Source organism: Stomoxys calcitrans, chromosome 5 (assembly GCF_963082655.1).
Source record: "Stomoxys calcitrans chromosome 5, idStoCalc2.1, whole genome shotgun sequence".
Classification (NCBI taxonomy): Eukaryota; Metazoa; Arthropoda; class Insecta; order Diptera; family Muscidae; genus Stomoxys; species Stomoxys calcitrans.
The window spans coordinates 6201078-6218747 of NC_081556.1; the positions used below are offsets into that span (position 1 = coordinate 6201078).

The following is a 17670-nucleotide window of genomic DNA, read 5'->3' on the forward strand; positions in this document are numbered from 1 at the left end:
GATATATTCAATGAATCTCAAGATACTGAATGGTTTATAGGTCGATTATGGATTGCAACCTAACTTCAGTTGAGTTGCCAACGGGCACACTTGTTATAGAAATGTCATTTCTGCATTGAATTGCAAACTTTTTTAAGGTTTAATTAGTAGTTGAACCTTCAAAACACTGATATAGAATGAAACTGACAAAAATTTTTAACTTTATACTATTTTTTAATTCATGGTTTTATTTTCTGGCTACTCAACCCCTTAGATTGCGTTGCACAATTGGACGGAGACTTATTCGTCCATAATTGTCATTTACTGTCTTAACTCCTCTTTTATGCACAACAAAGGCATGCACAAAACCATCCATTTCTGCTTTCAAGACACACTAACAACAACCGAGTGCTTCAAGACTGAACTCTTCGTTAAAAAATACAACATTGTATGCGACAATTGAGAATTGAGTTAAACAGATAGCAAGACACGAAGACAACGAGATGAGTGAATGCATAAATAGAGATTTATTCAGATTTCAGTGAGTGCACGTTGTACATTCCATGTATTCGGGTCAAGGCTGCCAGTTAAATTTGGTAGAAAATCAGCACTTTTCAGAGAAAAAATTATAATTTTCGGCACTTCTTCTCAAAAAATTTAATATTTATTTTAACAATACAAAAAAACATTTGTTTGAAATTTTAGGTTTAGTGGAAACTACTAAGGTTTGGCTGCAGTTGGGTATGAACACACCATAATTAAAATATTTAAACCCTGTTAAAAAAATACACCGTATGTGATCTCCAAGCATGACCATATTAACTACGGATATCCAATACAGCCCAATCTTCCAATCTTTTTTGCGAAATTTTGACTTTGACTTCTCGAGCACCTAGAGGCGTCAATTTTCACCTGATTTGGCTGACATAAAGACTTCTGCCATGACGTCTTGCCAAGTATCATCCGAATCGGTCTACATACTTATATAGGCCCCACCAATTCCCCAATATGACAACTTGATAACATAGCAGCCGCAACCAATTCCTGATTTGATTGTTGTAAAATAATTCAAATACGAAGTACGTTAATAAAGGCATATTTTTGGCGGAAACCATGGTGGTACATACCCAAGATTCTGAGCTTTGCATGTTTTTACTTGTTTGGCCCAATATTGGCAGGACGTTATACCCTCAGGTGTTGGGCTTTAAGGTATCTTTGTCGACGGTTACTGTTGATCTATTTATTTTAGATATATGCTACAAAATAAACAAATAGTAGGCGCCACAAAAGGCTTGAAGGCCAGACAAATATTTTCAAAGTCATTTCCTAATCTAATTCTTTTCCCCAAACTTTGCACATTAGAAAAATGTTTTGAAGAAAACACTAACATACATACAACTGTCATGTGCTGCTAGTTTAATTATTTTTAATTCTTTATCAGCAAGTATTATATATCTATGATGATGACTAAACATTGCAATAGGTGACTGACTTTAACTATTGGCCAAAAATAAAACCATAATGAAAAATAAATTTTGCTGACTGTGAACATGTGGTACTTTAATTAATGGCCAACTAAGCATATGGGGTAAATTGTGTTAGCTTTATTCGCATTACTGCCCATGGGGAGAGGGTATTTGATTTCAGTTTGAATTTCACTATAACGAAAAACTTGAACGTTGGTTTCCCATTCTGTCGCAGACGCTATATTAATTGCATTGCAAAAACAGAACGGCAGGGGTTAGGACCTACTTGAAGGTGATTGTAAGTTCGTTTTTCTAAAAGTACATAAACAAGAAATTTAAAAAAATAAGGTTCCTTCATTAAGCGGCCTTTGCAGAAACAATTGCAAAAAATTATTAATTTTCCTCTATTATCGTTTTTTGATAGGAGAATTATTAACTTTACTGAACTATTTATGAACTTCTTTATTTATATCAATTGATGATAGCCACTCGCAGGGCAACCTACCGACCTAGAACTATGAAATATCAATGAAATGTTATGGTACGAGTACGGGCAATGGTCTTTCCTTGGTATATAAAGACTTATCACTAGCCCATTTTTTAACTCGATTTTACTAGCTTTGAGAAGCATACTAGGGTTATATGTAGCTCTCCTAAATGAGAGCAATAACAACATTGTTACAAAAGAAAATAAATAACAAAGTTAAAGAAAACAAAAACCATATACTCTACCTCAAATCCTTATCAAGGTATTTTCCATTGATGCATAATCTGGAGGGAATCCGTGTATTTATATCAGTGCCTACATACAGTGCGCGAAATAAATATAGGTTTACCCAAAAAAGTCAAGAAAAAAGCTCTAATTGTTTTTTTACTTAAAACTCAAAATTATTTAAAAAATTATAGAAATTTGATGCGAAATAAATATAGGTTCATTGATGAAATGTTACAAAGGTCTGAACAAATTTTTAAAATTAATAATTGATTTTATCTCCGTTGTATTTGTAAACATCGAAAATATGATTTTTTATCGAGTAGACCAAGTTTTGCAAAACTTGTGGGAATTTTGGCCTATGCGGCTTTAATGACATGTTTTAGTGCGGAAGTACATAAGTTCTCCTTCCCATTGATGAAAACCATTTATTCTAAGATACCCCATAGGACCTTGATGAGACTTATATCTGGACTACATGCGGGCCAATTAAAAACTTCAATATTTTTGGAAGAAAGCTACTATTTTGTGGCAGGCGAGTTATGGATTGCGGTATTATCTTGGTGAAAAATTATGTATGGGCCCATTAATGTTTCATCATTTTCCAACAATGATAATTTCATTTTTCCATACATCCCAGAATTCAAGCCAGGAGAAGGAAAAAGCTTCCCAAATCGTGACGTATCGCTACCAAAATGTCTGCTTATTCCTATTGGTTTTTATTTGTGTAAACCCCGCCAGGAATATTAAAAACATCGGGTCCATCAAAATCGAACGTTTTTCTCTTTTGTAAACAAAACCTTTTTTAAATTTTTATACAAAATCAGTATGTTTTTGAGTATCTAAAAACTGCTTTTTATCTTTATGAATGCTAATTTATGCAGGAAAAGCCAATCTTTTCGTAAAAAAGGTGATCAGAAGACTTTAAAACTTGTTTAAAGCATCTGGTAGTGACAGGGAGGGTAGACGGGTTATTTATTTGTGATGCAAAAACACATTTTCTCTGCAATTTTGACGTTGTAAAAGTTTCGAGGCTCACCCAGCTCTCCATCTTGGACTCTAATTTAAACCCAAGTTTCAAAACTTTGCAAAAACATTTACGTATCTTCCTATTTTTATACCCACCACCGAAGGATGGGGGTATAATTATTTTGTCATTCCGTTTGTAACACATCGAAATATCCATTTCCGACCCAATAAAGTATATATATTCTTGATCAGCGTAAAAATTAAAGACAATCTAGCCATGTCCGTCCGTCTGTCTGTTGAAATCACGCTACAGTCTTTAAAAATAGATATATTGAGCTGAAACTTTGCACAGATTCTTTTTTTGTCCATAAGCAGGTTATGTTCGAAGATAGTCTATATTGGACTATATCTTGATATAGCCCCCATATAGACCGATCCACCGATTTGGGGTCTTAGGCGCATAAAAGCTATATTTATAAACCGGTTTTTGCTGAAATTTGGGACAGTGAGTTGTGTTAGGCCTTCTTCAATTTGGTCCAGATCGGTCCAGATTTGGTTATAGCTGCCATATAGACCGATCTCTCGATTTAAGATCTTGGGCCATTGAAAGGCGCATCTATTGTCCGATTTTGCCGAAATTTGGGACAGTGAGTTGTGTTAAGCCCTTCAACATTCTTCTTCAATTTGGCTCAGATCGGTCCAGATTTGGAAATAGCTGACCTATTTAAGGTCTTGGCCCCATTAGCCTGATCATGCCCTTCGAGCCTGATCATAAAAACTTAGCTCACAGATTCCTGTTTCCTTGGAATGTGTAAGGTAGTTCCTTGTCTCGCATGCTCGCCCGCCTTACAATTCCCTGTGATATCTCTGTGGTCCGGCACCCAGAACAGCTGAATTTTGAACTGTTCAGCCATCTCCTTTAAAGATCTGCGACAGTCGAAGGCGGCTTTTGTGTTCAGAAATACGTTCTCCAGGGATTTATGCTAATCGTCGTTATGACATCATATCATAGCCATTCCACCACTTCCTAAATTTCAAGGATCTCCGCGTGATACACACTGCAGTGGTCCGGTGACCTTTTCGATATGACGAGTTCTAGATCTTTATAGTACAACAATATATTGTTATTCAACAAAGACAATAACATATTGCTAATGGCTATATTCTAAAGTAGAGGAGACAGTACACGTCCTTGAGGTGTTGATCTGCTAACCCATCTTTTTAGATCCACAGATCCCAAGCCTGCCGTAATGCATCTTTTAATAAGTAAGTTATTAAAAAACTTTCCTACGGTAGAATTAATGCCTAAAAACTCATTCCTTCATGATTGACGTCGGTTTTACATTATTGAAAGCACCTTCAATGTCAAAAAATGCTACCATTGTATTTTGGAGAAGTTTTATATGGCATAGTACCTCACAAATGTTGCCAGTATTAGGAGGGGAAAACCACCGCTGAAATTTTTTTCTGATGGTTTCGCCAGGATTCGAAACTCCGGGAGTTCAGCGTCATAGGCGGACATGCTAACCTCTGCGCTACGGTGGCCTCCTAACCTGACAGACTAATAGGACAATAATCTTTCGCCTTGTTGTTGTTGTAGCCACATGTCTATAAGTGGAGGTGGCGATCCTCATCTCTTATAAGAGAGCAAATTCGTTCCGGTCCAAAGGACCGATCGCTGCGGGATCATGGTGGTCATTGATTATTTAAATGCGCCAATAACTTGCCCTGTCATATCGAGCTTCATAGGCACTCAGTATTTATGCAAGAGCCGGTGCCACCTGGCCTCTCACTAAGACTCTCCACTCGATACCGCTGATTGTCCACGACTACAATTGCAGCTACTCTGTATGGAGCATTCCACTATCCGCAACCTGTGGACGCGCCCGGTAGCTGGCAGCTAAGCTTCTCGTAATAACAATGAACACCACACAGATCGGAGCTCAAAGATCCAGCCTGTATGGTACTCATAGAAATCCCGAACCAGACCTTTCGCCTTCCTGTGGTAAGGTTTCCCTGTTTTCGGAATGAAAATAACTTTTGTATCCCTTCATCCGACAGGTATATATGACATGCTGATACAAGCAGAGTATATCTCCCTTGGTCAACGAACCAGTCTATCAGACACAGCCTATTATTCAACCAGCGATACATCAACACGGCCTGGCGACTTAAAGGAGTCGAAACTTCTCATCGCCCAAAGGATTTTCGACTCAGACGTAAAAACCTCCGACGAATAAATTTCCCCAACACCCTTCCTAATAAAGGGTTTCCATGTATTTGGGCATTTCTAAGAAACCAAATTAGGTAAGAAAACATGTTTTCCAATTATTACATCTATTGATGGTCAACAAAATAAAAACAATGTGTTTTTTGTCTATGTTCGTAGAAATTTGCATGCCCAATCTCTAAAATGAACTGAGCCAATATTATTTCGCTCCCGTTTTCCATAAATTAGAAATATTTAAGTTTTTTTTTATTGAAAAACGTAAATATTAAAGGTAAACGTTTTGTAAATAACTAAAATAATAAAAATATTAAATCAATTCCTTAAATTTTTACTTTTTTTCTTAATGTGTTTGGGTGAACCTATATTTATTTCGCGCACTGTGTATTCCAAAGTGTTTGCGTTTTTGTGTTTATAACATAATACGGCGCCAAAAACAATCACTCGAACATGGCGTATTCCACTTGGTGAACAGAGGTCAATGTCTGTTGGTTATCACAACGTACGTAATAATAGTTAAATTCAAAGGTAGAACAGAGTTTCAAGAGTTCGAAAATCAGAAGAGACTTTGTATGGCTTTTTTTAACTAAGGCACAATGTTGTCCTTTTCCCAATTTCATTTTCCTTATATTCAACATTTTGACTTTGACTGAAAGATTTTTATTTTTTACGCGCAGCTAAATATCTATTGTACTACCATTTCATCTTCCCGGCAAGGGATAACTATGAGCATCCCACAGGCTGGAACTTTAAACTTCAATCTGTGTAGTGTTTTTCGTTATCACGAGAAGCTTAGCTGGGAGCTACAAGGAGGGTCCACAGGTTGCGAATAGAGGAATGCTCCATACGGAGTTGCTGCAACTGCTGTCGCGGACAATCAGCGGTATCGAGTGGAGAGTCTCAGTGAGTGGCCGGGTGGCACTGGCTCTTGCTTAAATACTCAGTGCCTATGATGCTCGATACGACAAGGCGCAACCTGTTGACGCGCCCGGTAGCTCTCGGCTGAGCTTCTCGTGATAACTACATATGACCACCACATATATCGGAGCTCAAAGTTCCAGCCTGTGCGGTGTTAATATTTAAGCCAGCATCTTACTGTTCACAAAATCTATCCTCGTAAGATGGTCAGACTAGGAGGTAACTTTTGTACAGATCCATAGCACCACTTATAAATATCAAGGCCACTATCAAGCGACAGAAATGGCATTTGCCTTTGTCCTAAGCCCAATCTACAACCAACGTACTTTTTGTGGAAAAGAAAGCCGCGAAAACCTTTTTTCATTCCCCAGTTTAAGTTTTAGCTAACTGTTCGATAGCTTCAAGGCCACCCCTTGCAGCTTCCTTAATCGAAAACATTGATTGACACACACTAATCCTATGGTTTGAATTTGTCCATTGCTTGTCTAATTCAGGCACTATCCTCAGTCCTCTTGGCATTTACACTTAAACCACACTCCATAGGCCTGAAGGTAAGTGACTTCGATCAATTTATATGAAAGCTATATCAAGTTATGTGTCTCAAACTTGTCCTTGTTGTTGTTGTAGCAGTGAGATGTGATCTATCTTTGTCTCTTCATGGAGGTGGTCCACGTGAGAACTGAGGAGACAGCCCGCCGCCGTTCGAAGAGCGGCATTCTGACAGATCTGAATGTTATTCCACTGCGTGCCACAGAACTGACGAGACTGCTGCACAACTTACCACAGACCGGCCAATTGCTTTGTACATGGTCAACAAGGCTTCTTTGTCGGCACCCCAAGTGCTGCCGGCAAGAGACTTGAGGACCTTGTTTCTACTTTTGACCCTATCACAAATTGCTGCTGCACGTGAGGAGAATTTGAAAGAGGTATCAAATGTGACACCAAATATTATGGGAAACTTTATAGTAGGAATTGTTACTCCTTCATCGATCATCATTGACTAATGCATGTATGTAGTGAACAATGAGGCTGAAGATTTGGCGGCAGATCTCTTCAGATCTCTTGCAGCGAAATTAGAAGCAATAGACGTTTAACCTATCACAGATGTCATCATTGGGTGGGGGCCTGATGCCATGATCGTACGCATATGAAACGAACTCGATGCCGTCTGGAGGAGGTAAAATGGAGGATAGGTAGAGGTTACACAATGCCGAATATATCACCCGCTCTACAATTGACTGGCGACTGAACAGATAATTCGCCACCCAGGGTTTCAGGCCTGGCTGGAGGGACCTAGTAGTGATGTCCTCAAATAGTTTTCATAGTTGACCGTATCGAATGCGTTCGATAGGTCCAGTGCCACGAAGACCGTCCGATCACATGGGCTGGGCTGATTGAAGCCATGACAAATGTTTGAGGTGAATGCATGCAAAGCAATTATTGCGCTATGCCATCTTCGAAATCCATGCTGATGCTCGGGGAATGGAAATTTTCTCACGAGGATCGGGAGGAGTAGTCTCTCAAGCGTCTTGGCTACTGGTGCGAGAAGGGAGATCGGTCTGTACGACTCCCCCTTACTCGGGTCCTTTCCAGGCTTCAGTAGCGGCATCACTTTGCCCAACTTCCAGACATCGGGTACTATTAGAGTGTCTGAAGACATACTGGGGAGAGTTGTAAGGTACTAAAATCCAGGTAGATCAAGATTCTTTAGCATCAGTGTAGAGATCCCATCGGGGCCCAACGCCTTGGATGACTTAGCGCCACGGATGGCATTCGTAACTTCGTCCACGGTAAGTTGTGATTACTATCCTTCGACTCGGAGACCACGAATACTACGAATGGCTTCCCTCCGAGCCCTGTCACTCTCGGGATGCACAATAAATTGACTGTTAAACAACCTGGCACATCTCTTCGTATCAGTCACAGTTACGTTGCCAAAAGTTTCCTGAGGTCCTGTTATACCGTCTGCCGGGATTCGAGAGTGACTTAACAGTAAACCACAGCTTGCAAAAACTGGTGTAAGTTTCATTGTTCCAGTCCTTGTTCTGGTGAGATACTGGCCTAATGGTTGAAGTTTAAGCTCAATGAAAGTGACCTGCTTTATTTATAGTCGAGTCCGATCGGAGTGCCACACCTTTTAGGGGAAAAGTTTTACACAGCATTAGTAAGGGAATAACCACAGCCGAAAACTTTTTCGGATGCTCTCGCAAGGCTTTGTAAACTTATGTTCAGTGAGTGTTATGTCGGACATGCTAAGCTCTGTGGCATGGTTGTCCCCGATGACACACATGAAGAGAAAACGTGAAAAGGCAAACACTTGAAAGTTTAGCTGTACGCAATTTTATACTTCATCAATTGTAAACGCATACCAATCCCAAGGTTAATCCAATTTTTGTTTTGCTAAAATAACAATATTCGAAAAATAACTTGCACAATAACAATATCTGTTGTTTTGTTATCTATTAATATTTGATCTTTCTGTTATTTGCTATCGTTTTTAGTGATGGTAATGGTAATGGCTTTTCCAGAAGTACAATTCAAATGATTTATGCTGGTACTCTCTGGTGTTAATAAATGTGTGAGAAACTACTTCAGATTTTTAAATTTGTGAAAAAATTAAGATTTATGTCGGCAATGTCTAATGAGGTGATAAGAAATTGGCAAAAAAAATGCTAAATTTAGCCGGCCGAATTTTGGATTCTTTTAACACTTTAGAGAAATTAGCTCAGTTTATATCCGAATTATTTAAAAAAAAGAAGAAAGAAAATCGGCAAATAAACAAGGCTTCTAAGGACCCATGAATACAAATTAGAGGGTTGTTTTAGAGGGACTGTATCTACAATATAGTTAAACTTCGTAAATTTTAGCTTTTTCAAGGGTCAAATTGGAGAATGTGACTATTTCCAATATTAACTTATACCGTCCAATTGCTAACCCTACGGCCTACATCAATAGGAAAAAATATGGACATTAAGGTGTCGCAGATCGATATATTGATGAGTTACAAACGGAATATTCAAATTTTTTCCACATATCAATAAGTGATTTCCGATTCAAGTTTAAGGCGTGCCGCAGTGGGACACCTCTTTGGGGAGAAGTTTTTACATGGCTGGCATACCATTCTTTCAAATGGCATAGTTCCTCCCAAATGTCGCCAGCATTAGTAGGGGATAACCACCGCTGAAAATGTTTTCTGATGTTCACGCCAGTAACACATGCGTTCAGCCTTATAGGCGGACATGCTAATCTCTGTGCTACGGTGGGCTTAATCTCAAGTCAAGCTCCTATAAGTGAGCGAATTCGTTCCGTTCCATAGGACCGATCGCTACGGAACCTGATGGCCATTAATTGTTTAAAGGCGCCAATAACTCACCTTGTCACCACGTTTTGTCGGCAGTCTATTTTCTAAACAGACTCACTTAGACTACTGTAGACCATTGCATACCAGACATGGTAGCAACAGACAATGGCTCTAGTGGGAATCGACCCATGAGCCGCACTGATAATCAGAGCACACTACCAACTCGGCCGCTGGGGCACCGATCCTCAGGTTTTTTGACGCCAGATTTTGCGTTAACAAAAGAATGCCAAAATTATACCGCTTAAATAGGCGTACCTGTCTCAGAAATCTGGTTTCGTTTTAATCGAGCTAAGGGGGATTGGCTATTTTAGGGTAGTAGTTCATCCAGTAATTTATTGGTGCCTCGGTCCCTGATCCAAAAATTAACACAAGGAAATTCTAAAATCCGAGAATCTTTTTGTATAAACCGGTCGCACCAAGGTCCGACATAAACAGAACTGCAATACTCTCACTGTAGTTAAAAAGGACACTGCCAAACCACGTTTGATACGTAAAGTTGGCCATAGACGCAGACAAACTAAAAACTAAACATGGAAAAGTTAAAGACACTTACTGGAGATAACTTTTCGTAATACACAGCCAAAATTATATATCGTACATACATATGGGTGTACATATAAGGTTCACAATTTTAAGAGTAATTTCACTATACTCACTCGGCATTTATTTGGTTTAACCAATGCCTAAGCATCATCTTGGTCCATGCAAGTTACATTTAAATTTATAAATTCCACAACACTTAAATTCCTCACTTTGTACATTATTCCATTGTTTTGATGCTTGTCTAGCGAAATACAATTAATTTATTCAAACGTCACAAAACATATGTTTACCTTCTTCTTACAGCAGCTCTATTCTCATGCGAATGCAATTGTGGCCTGTCAAAATGAATTCCGTTATATTTCTAAGCGGTATTGCCATATGAGCTGCCAAAAAAGTGTATACAACGAATAACTCTATCAATTTTCAATGATCGTTCCCCAAGCGGTCGGGGGAATCGTTCCCCAAGCCATTTGATTTCTCTGACGAGATAAATTTCCCAATTGAGCAATTCGTAAACTTCCATAATGTGGACCATTTAAAGCAAAATTAATTGCTGATTTCATCTAGTAGGACACTCCTTCATTAATTATAATGAAATTTTTGGTAATGTTTCAAAAATTTCGTCGTGGGTTTTCAACTGTGAGTTACTAATACAGTACCAACCTATAAAATTTAACCAAAACTGCTGTCCACGATATGTATTGTCATCGGTATTTTCAAAGATAGTTGATAGTTGTACATATCGTGTGATACATACGAACAATTTAATGAAAAAAATAGATTTCTTATGAATATAGAAAGTAGCAGCACACATGTAACGCCCATATCGTGTGATATTATCTTATATTTGAACTTTGCTTCAGCTCGTATGAAAAATTATTAGGTTTTATGGCATTAAATCTCTTTAGTATGTTTGGTGCCTAAAAGTATGCTTTATATGTATACTTGCTAGTAGGAGTTTGATGAGGATCCCTACCTGCGAAACGTTGGCTGAAAATCGGCGGAAAGTAGTACTCTGTTTATAGTGAGTTAAATGACAGAGAAAACTATTTTATTGGCAACACTTGAAACTGTTGCCGGCATCATTTTAGTTTGTTTAATTTGGTTTTAATTGTTCGTATTCATTTATTTGAGAAAAAATATATAAAATAGAAAAAACAATAAGTGCAGATAAAGAAACGTGTTTTGGCATGGAAACAAAAACATTTGATTGCTGTCAAATTTCGCCCGCGGAACAATTACAAGTTTCAGCGGCGATTTCGAAAACAGAATAGAATATCAACCCTTATGTGGAATTAAACTATGAGTAATTAAAGCCCCTCAAAGTGAGAGGCTGTTTTCAGTGTTCATCTACTTACTAAATTGTAAAAACCTATGCAATTTAATAAAGAAATGGAAATTGCTACAGCAAATTTGGGTTGAAGTTATCTAAATCACCATTTTATGGATTGACAAACATCGACCAAGGACGTCAGATGTTGATTTTCACTAGATGTTTAATTTAGATAATGCCACATGTCAGGCAGTTCTGAACAGCATTCATGACCAAATAAATATATGATAATAAACCTTTCTGAACTCCTGTATTGATGTATTTTGGGCTGGGATAAATACCAAACTGTTGGCTGGAAATGTGAATTTATCACCCCGGCTCAGCAAAGTATTCGAGCAAAATAAGCAAATACCACTAAAGGCGTCTTGTGCAAAATCAAAACCGAAAAAATCGCTTGCGTATGGTACACTTTTTTGCCTTTTTGATTTATTGATCAAATAGATTAGAAATCAGGCGTTTGGAGCTATAGGCCAGCAAGGCTGTTGAAATTGTAGTCAAACACTTTACTAACAAAAAATTCAAAATGAAGACTTGTTGTTAAAGGTGGTCTGAACCTTTTCATTGCTCGATTGCTCTTTCTATAGAAATCACTCTAAAGGATTTGGCCCGATTTGATTTTCACTTCTATGTTCTCACTGGTCCATGGATTGATTCACTAATAATGCGATGCCATAAAAATAAGACACACATTACTTTTGTTTTGTATGAAATAAAAATACTTCATTTAATAATTCAGCACTGTTTTTTCCATTAATTAAAAAAAAAACAAAGATCACTTTTTTTCTCATCAAGAACACACTCTTATTAGGTGCCGGAATTGAAAATTCCAAAAATTGTTTTTTGGATTTTCATGTTTCACATTGTACAAAACAATATTTGAAGATGAAAAGATGTTGTGGTTGGTAGAGTTGGTATAAATAAAACACAGACTGCAACATACGATGTACTAGTACCCGAAAAGGATAGTATGTTTACTTCTTCTTGGATACACCGACAGTGCGACCACGACGACCGGTAGTCTTGGTGTGTTGACCACGTACACGGAGACCCCAGTAGTGACGGAGACCACGGTGGGAGCGGATCTTCTTCAAGCGTTCCAAATCGTCACGCAATTTGGAATCCAACATGGAAGAGGTCAATTGGATGTATTTGCCATCAATGATATCCTTTTGTCTATTCAAGAACCAGTTGGGAACTTTGTAATGCAATGGGTTGGCGATGATGGTTACCACCTTTTCAACCTGTAAAACAAAAATCAATGTAAACAAATTGTTAGCTGATAACAGGCAATTGCAATGGCTTCGGTTATTTTGCGAACTTACCTCTTCTTCGGTGCATTCACCGGCACGTTTGGTCAAATCAATATCGGCCTTCTTCAACACAATGTTGGAGTAACGGCGACCCACACCCTTGATGGCGGTCATGGCAATACCAACTTTGCGTTTACCATCAATGTTGGTATTCATGATACGCAGAATGTGTTGAAACTTTTCTGGGATAACGAGCGACTAAAAAAGATAAACAAATACAAGTCTAATTATATTGATGAAATCACTTAATGCACTTTAATTTCCCTGCATTTGCAACACCAACAACAAAACAATACGTCTTCGTTTGCCATTGGGGTTTTCCTCAAAATTTTGCTTAAAGGTTTTAAATTTTACTAGAAATTTCCTACTTTATATTTGCCTCATATTTGTGGAAATTGCATTTTCTAAGGATTTTTTGTTTTGTTGTTGGATGTTTTGCATATTTCACGATTTTTTTCACGCACGTACCATTTTGCCCTTTTGGTAGCGACCGATTTTAAGCCGAAAAAGACAGAAAAACGGATGTTCACCAAACGTCAAAGTTTGACAGTTTCATTATTCATGAGAGACATCTGGATGTGAGTTTCACACAGGAGATGTGTTTAGTTCAAGCTATGTTTAGTAGTCAGTAATCATGGAGAAGGAAATTGTTTTCCTCCTGAATTTCTATCTTTTGTTAATACTTGTTTTAGCTTGTATCCTTGTGTATTATAGAACGCTTTCAAACTTAAAGAAAAATAATATTTATCGAACGACATAGATGAACCGTGATATCACTTTGCGACATCTGTATGTAATTCAGTATGCAGGTATGTAATGCTGTGTTAAGTAGTCATAGGTTGACGAATATGGGCCCTTTGCACGTATGTATGAAGTCACTTGTGCATGTTGCATTAACATCCAGTGATATTTATTCTGTGTGTTTTTGAGTATCGCGTTAGAAAATGCAACTCTGCAAACAAATCCCACAAAAGCAACGCTCAAAAGTAAAACAACTTTTGACTATGATGCCTTAAAACACCACATCAAATAAGTCGGTCAGTCAGTCGTCAAAGTTGCATTTTTTTTAAACTTTTGCGCGTTGCTTTTGTGGCATTTGTTTGCAGAGTTGCATTTTTCAACGGTACTATACCATATAAATGCCCTTAGACGTGTCGCCCTGTTCACGCCGTTTGGACTCTGCTATAAAGAGGAGGTCCTAATTTTTGGACAAGGTGGCAAGACAAATTTAACAGGTAGGAGCAGTTGGCCAACAACAAAAAAATCGAGTGCACTTTCTGTCAATATCAGTGATTAGTGCAAAGCTGATTTTGAGTATATTACTGGTTGGCGCCATTTTTCTTTGCTTGTGTGTACTGTGGTTTTTAACTATAAAGCACACACACACACAACCGAATGTTATGAAATCTCGTTGACAGATAGTGTACTCCACGAGAATAAAATTGTACTCAGCTCTTTGCTGTACACCACCTAGGTAAGCTTGTCTTGCAAAGTGGATTAATAAAGGTGGTCTCACGCTGACAGCTGAGATGTTAGTTCTGTGTTTACATTCACAGCAAATCACCCCATTTTTTGTTCTCGTTCTCTTTGTGTTTCTCTTTCTGACATTTTACCTGTACGAGGTTGTTGTACAAATGAGACCCCCTTTATATGTTTCTCCTTTATCATTTACAAAGTCATACAATACATAAAGATACAGTATTTCAGTTGCGCCTTTGGATACCAGATGTCGCTAGTAAAAATAGGCCATATCTTCAGTTATATTTAAATTACAAGTAGTGGTGACAGGTGTCGTTGGTCAAAATAGACCCAATCTGTTTTGGCGATTTTCTTTAGGTATAATTTTTCATATGTGAGCCTTTAAATAAATATATTTATAGATTAAATTAACCCGCACATTCATTGGGTTATTATATGTGTACTTTTTCTAGATTATGTTAAAGTGGTTCCATCCCAACGAATACAATGCCATCTATGCGTTCAAAATGATTCCTAATCGACTTTACCAAATGACGTATCTCATTATATTCTAGGTCTTTGTCATTGAGTTTAAACTTGAATCGAGCAGCAGTCTTCGCCATGTAGGAAGTTTGCTTAATGTTCTTTAATGGAATATCCATGGGCAAATTTGCAAAAAAATTTACAGCTATAAATTATTACTTTTAAATATTTACACTATTGAGCCCTTTGCTGTGGGTTTAAATTTTTACGATAAATAGAACGGAAGCGGAATTATGTATATCCATAACAACCACAATTATTTGCTTTATATATTATGCTTTGTTGAACGACAAATACGCAATATAAATTGGATGAATACCAAAATTTTTTGTGTTGGGTGACATGAATAGCAAACCAGAATTAGAAGCGTGTTTAATGTGTTTATCTTAGCAAAGACACGAACACAAGAGGAAAATAAAAGACGGAAAAAAATAAAAAAATGGAAAGCTATGATACGGAAGTTGAAATTAAACATACGAAAATGGGTTGTGTAATGGACAACGGAACCTGTCACGAGATAAGTTTGTGTGAAGTGAAGTTATCTAACCTATTTCTACAGAAAATTTTGGCAAAAATATTCTTTCTTTAAAAGTATTGCCGACATTTTGTTTCTTTCTGTAAAAAATTTGGTCAAAATTTCATTTCTAAAGAAAATTTTTTCAAAATTTTATTTCCACAAAAAAATTCCAAAAGATCTTTATATCTATAGAAAATTTTGTCAAATTGTTTTTCCAACAAATGGATATTGTCCGTTGTTTTGCCATAGAAACTTTACTCAAAATTATTATTATCTTATTTCGTCCTTTCCAAATGTTCTGAACGGTAAGGCCAATAAGGCTTTTAACTTTAAAAGCTTTGTTTGACCTTAATTATGAATAAAAATGCGCTCATTTAATCTAATTTGCCCTTTTTATTTGCTTACATAATCATTCTAACCTATTCACCACAACAATCCTTTCATTACCTTACTTGTGTACCCTCTTTCTAACTATTCTCTAGTTCGCGTCTTTTCTTCGTTCGGTACGGATGTAATGTGTGGTGCTCTATTTTCGCATCGAAATAATTGTGTCAAATGATCAGAAAGTGTTACAAAATTGTGAAAAAATTAAATTTACCACCAATTCTAAAAGAAAATGTAAAAATATTAGAAAAATGTGCCGTTAATATTGTTTAAATTAGTGTGTAAATATGTGAAAATTTGCATTGCCATTTAGTGTTGTTGGGCTTTTTGTTAGTGTGGTGTATTAACGAAGCACAAGTGGATCATGGTGAAATACGAAAAGGTAAACAAAATTAACTCATGTGGGGTTGGGGATGGGGTAGGTAATAAATTGTTTGACATGTTGGTTTGTTTAGTGGGAGAGGTATGTAGCGGTAATATGTTATTGACCGTTCAATAGTGGTTTCCGAAAATAAAGAAGTTTAACAGTGGAATATTGCGGAATATCGGAAGATATAAATAGAACGAGGTTAGCAAATATAACATTTTTTAATTTATAGTTAGAGCGTGGTTCTTTCAAAAAAATCTGTTCGCTAAAAAATTTTGCCAACATTTTTTTTTTAGAAAATTTGGTCTCAATTTTCTTTTTAAATTTTTCGAAGAGTTTGTCTTTGACAAATTTTGCAATTTTCTTTTCTATAGAAAATGTTGTAGAAAATGCTTGTCAAAATTTTAGTTTTGGTCCTAAATAAATTTTTGTCAACATTTTATTTGCAAAAAAAAAAATTACTCTGAATGAAATTTTTGTCAAAACTTTATTTCTAAAGAAAATTTGATAAAAATTTTATTTCTAAAAAAATGTGGTCTAAAGCAAATAATTACAAAATTTAATTTCAATCGAACATTTTATCAAAATTTTACTATTATTGAAAAATTATATTTCTATAGAAAATTTTGTAAAAACTGTATTTCTATAGAAAATTTTGTGAAAATTGTTTTTCAATGGAAAACTTCGTAAAAATGTTATTTCTATAGAAAATTTTGTCAACATTTAATTTCTATAGAAAATTATGTCAAATTTTTTTTGTTATGGAAACTTTGTTAAAATTTTACCCCTTTCTAGACTTTTTGAATCTCCATTTTCACATAAGCCTTTCATTTTAATTATGAATAAAAATACACCCATGTTTCCTAATTTGTCTCTTTTATTTGCTTACATAATCATTCTAACCTATTCACCACATCAACCCTTTCATTACCTTACTTGTGTGCCCTCTTTCTAACTTTTCTCTAGTTCGCGTCTTTTCTTCGTTCGGTACGGTTGTTATGTGTGGTGCTCTATTTTCGCATCGATATAATTGTGTCAAATGATCGGAAAGTGTTACAAAATTGTGAAAAAATGTAAATTTACCACCAATTCTAAAAGAAAATGTAAAAATATTAGAAAAATGTGCCGTTCATATTGTTTAAATTAGTGTATAAATATGTGGAAATTTGCATTGCCATTTAGTGTTGTTGGGCTTTTTGTTAGTGTGGTGCATTAACGAAGCACAAGTGGATCATGGTGAAATACGAAAAGGTAAACAAAATTAACTCATGTGGGGTTGGGGATGGGGTAGGTAATAAATTGTTTGACATGTTGGTTTGTTTAGTGGGAGAGGTATGTAGTGGTAATATGTTATTGACCGTTCAACAGTGGTTTCCGAAAATAAAGAAGTTTAACAGTGGAATATTGCGGAATATCGGAAGATGTAAATAGAACGATGTTAGCAAATATAACATTTTTAATTTATAGTTAGAGCGTGGTTCTATCAAAAAAATCTGTTCACTAAAAAATGTTGCCAACATTTTTTTAGAAAATTTGTTCTCAATTTTCTTTTTAAATTTTGCGAAGAGTTTGTCTTTGACAAA

General features: G+C 36.5%; 2 protein-coding genes across 2 annotated transcripts in view; both read right to left on the reverse strand.

Annotated features, from left to right (window-relative positions):
- The window catches only part of LOC106095223 (arginyl-tRNA--protein transferase 1), a 48203-nt gene extending 37780 nt beyond the window's left edge, over positions 1 to 10423 (reverse strand). Inside the window, exon 1 of the mRNA XM_013262494.2 lies at positions 10289 to 10423. Coding sequence (XP_013117948.2) covers positions 10289 to 10295 — 7 coding nt within the window. The 5' untranslated portion in view covers positions 10296 to 10423. The remainder of the gene's footprint in view (positions 1 to 10288) is intronic.
- A 1857-nt stretch (positions 10424 to 12280) lies between these two features.
- On the reverse strand, positions 12281 to 13369 carry LOC106094606 (small ribosomal subunit protein uS13). Its single transcript, XM_013261837.2, has 3 exons — positions 13287 to 13369; positions 12831 to 13016; positions 12281 to 12749 (listed from the first exon to the last, which is right to left on the reverse strand). The coding sequence occupies exons 1-3, from the start codon at positions 13287 to 13289 to the stop codon at positions 12480 to 12482; spliced, it is 459 nt and encodes a 152-aa protein (XP_013117291.1). The 5' UTR covers positions 13290 to 13369; the 3' UTR covers positions 12281 to 12479.
- Between the last annotated feature and the right edge of the window lie 4301 nt (positions 13370 to 17670).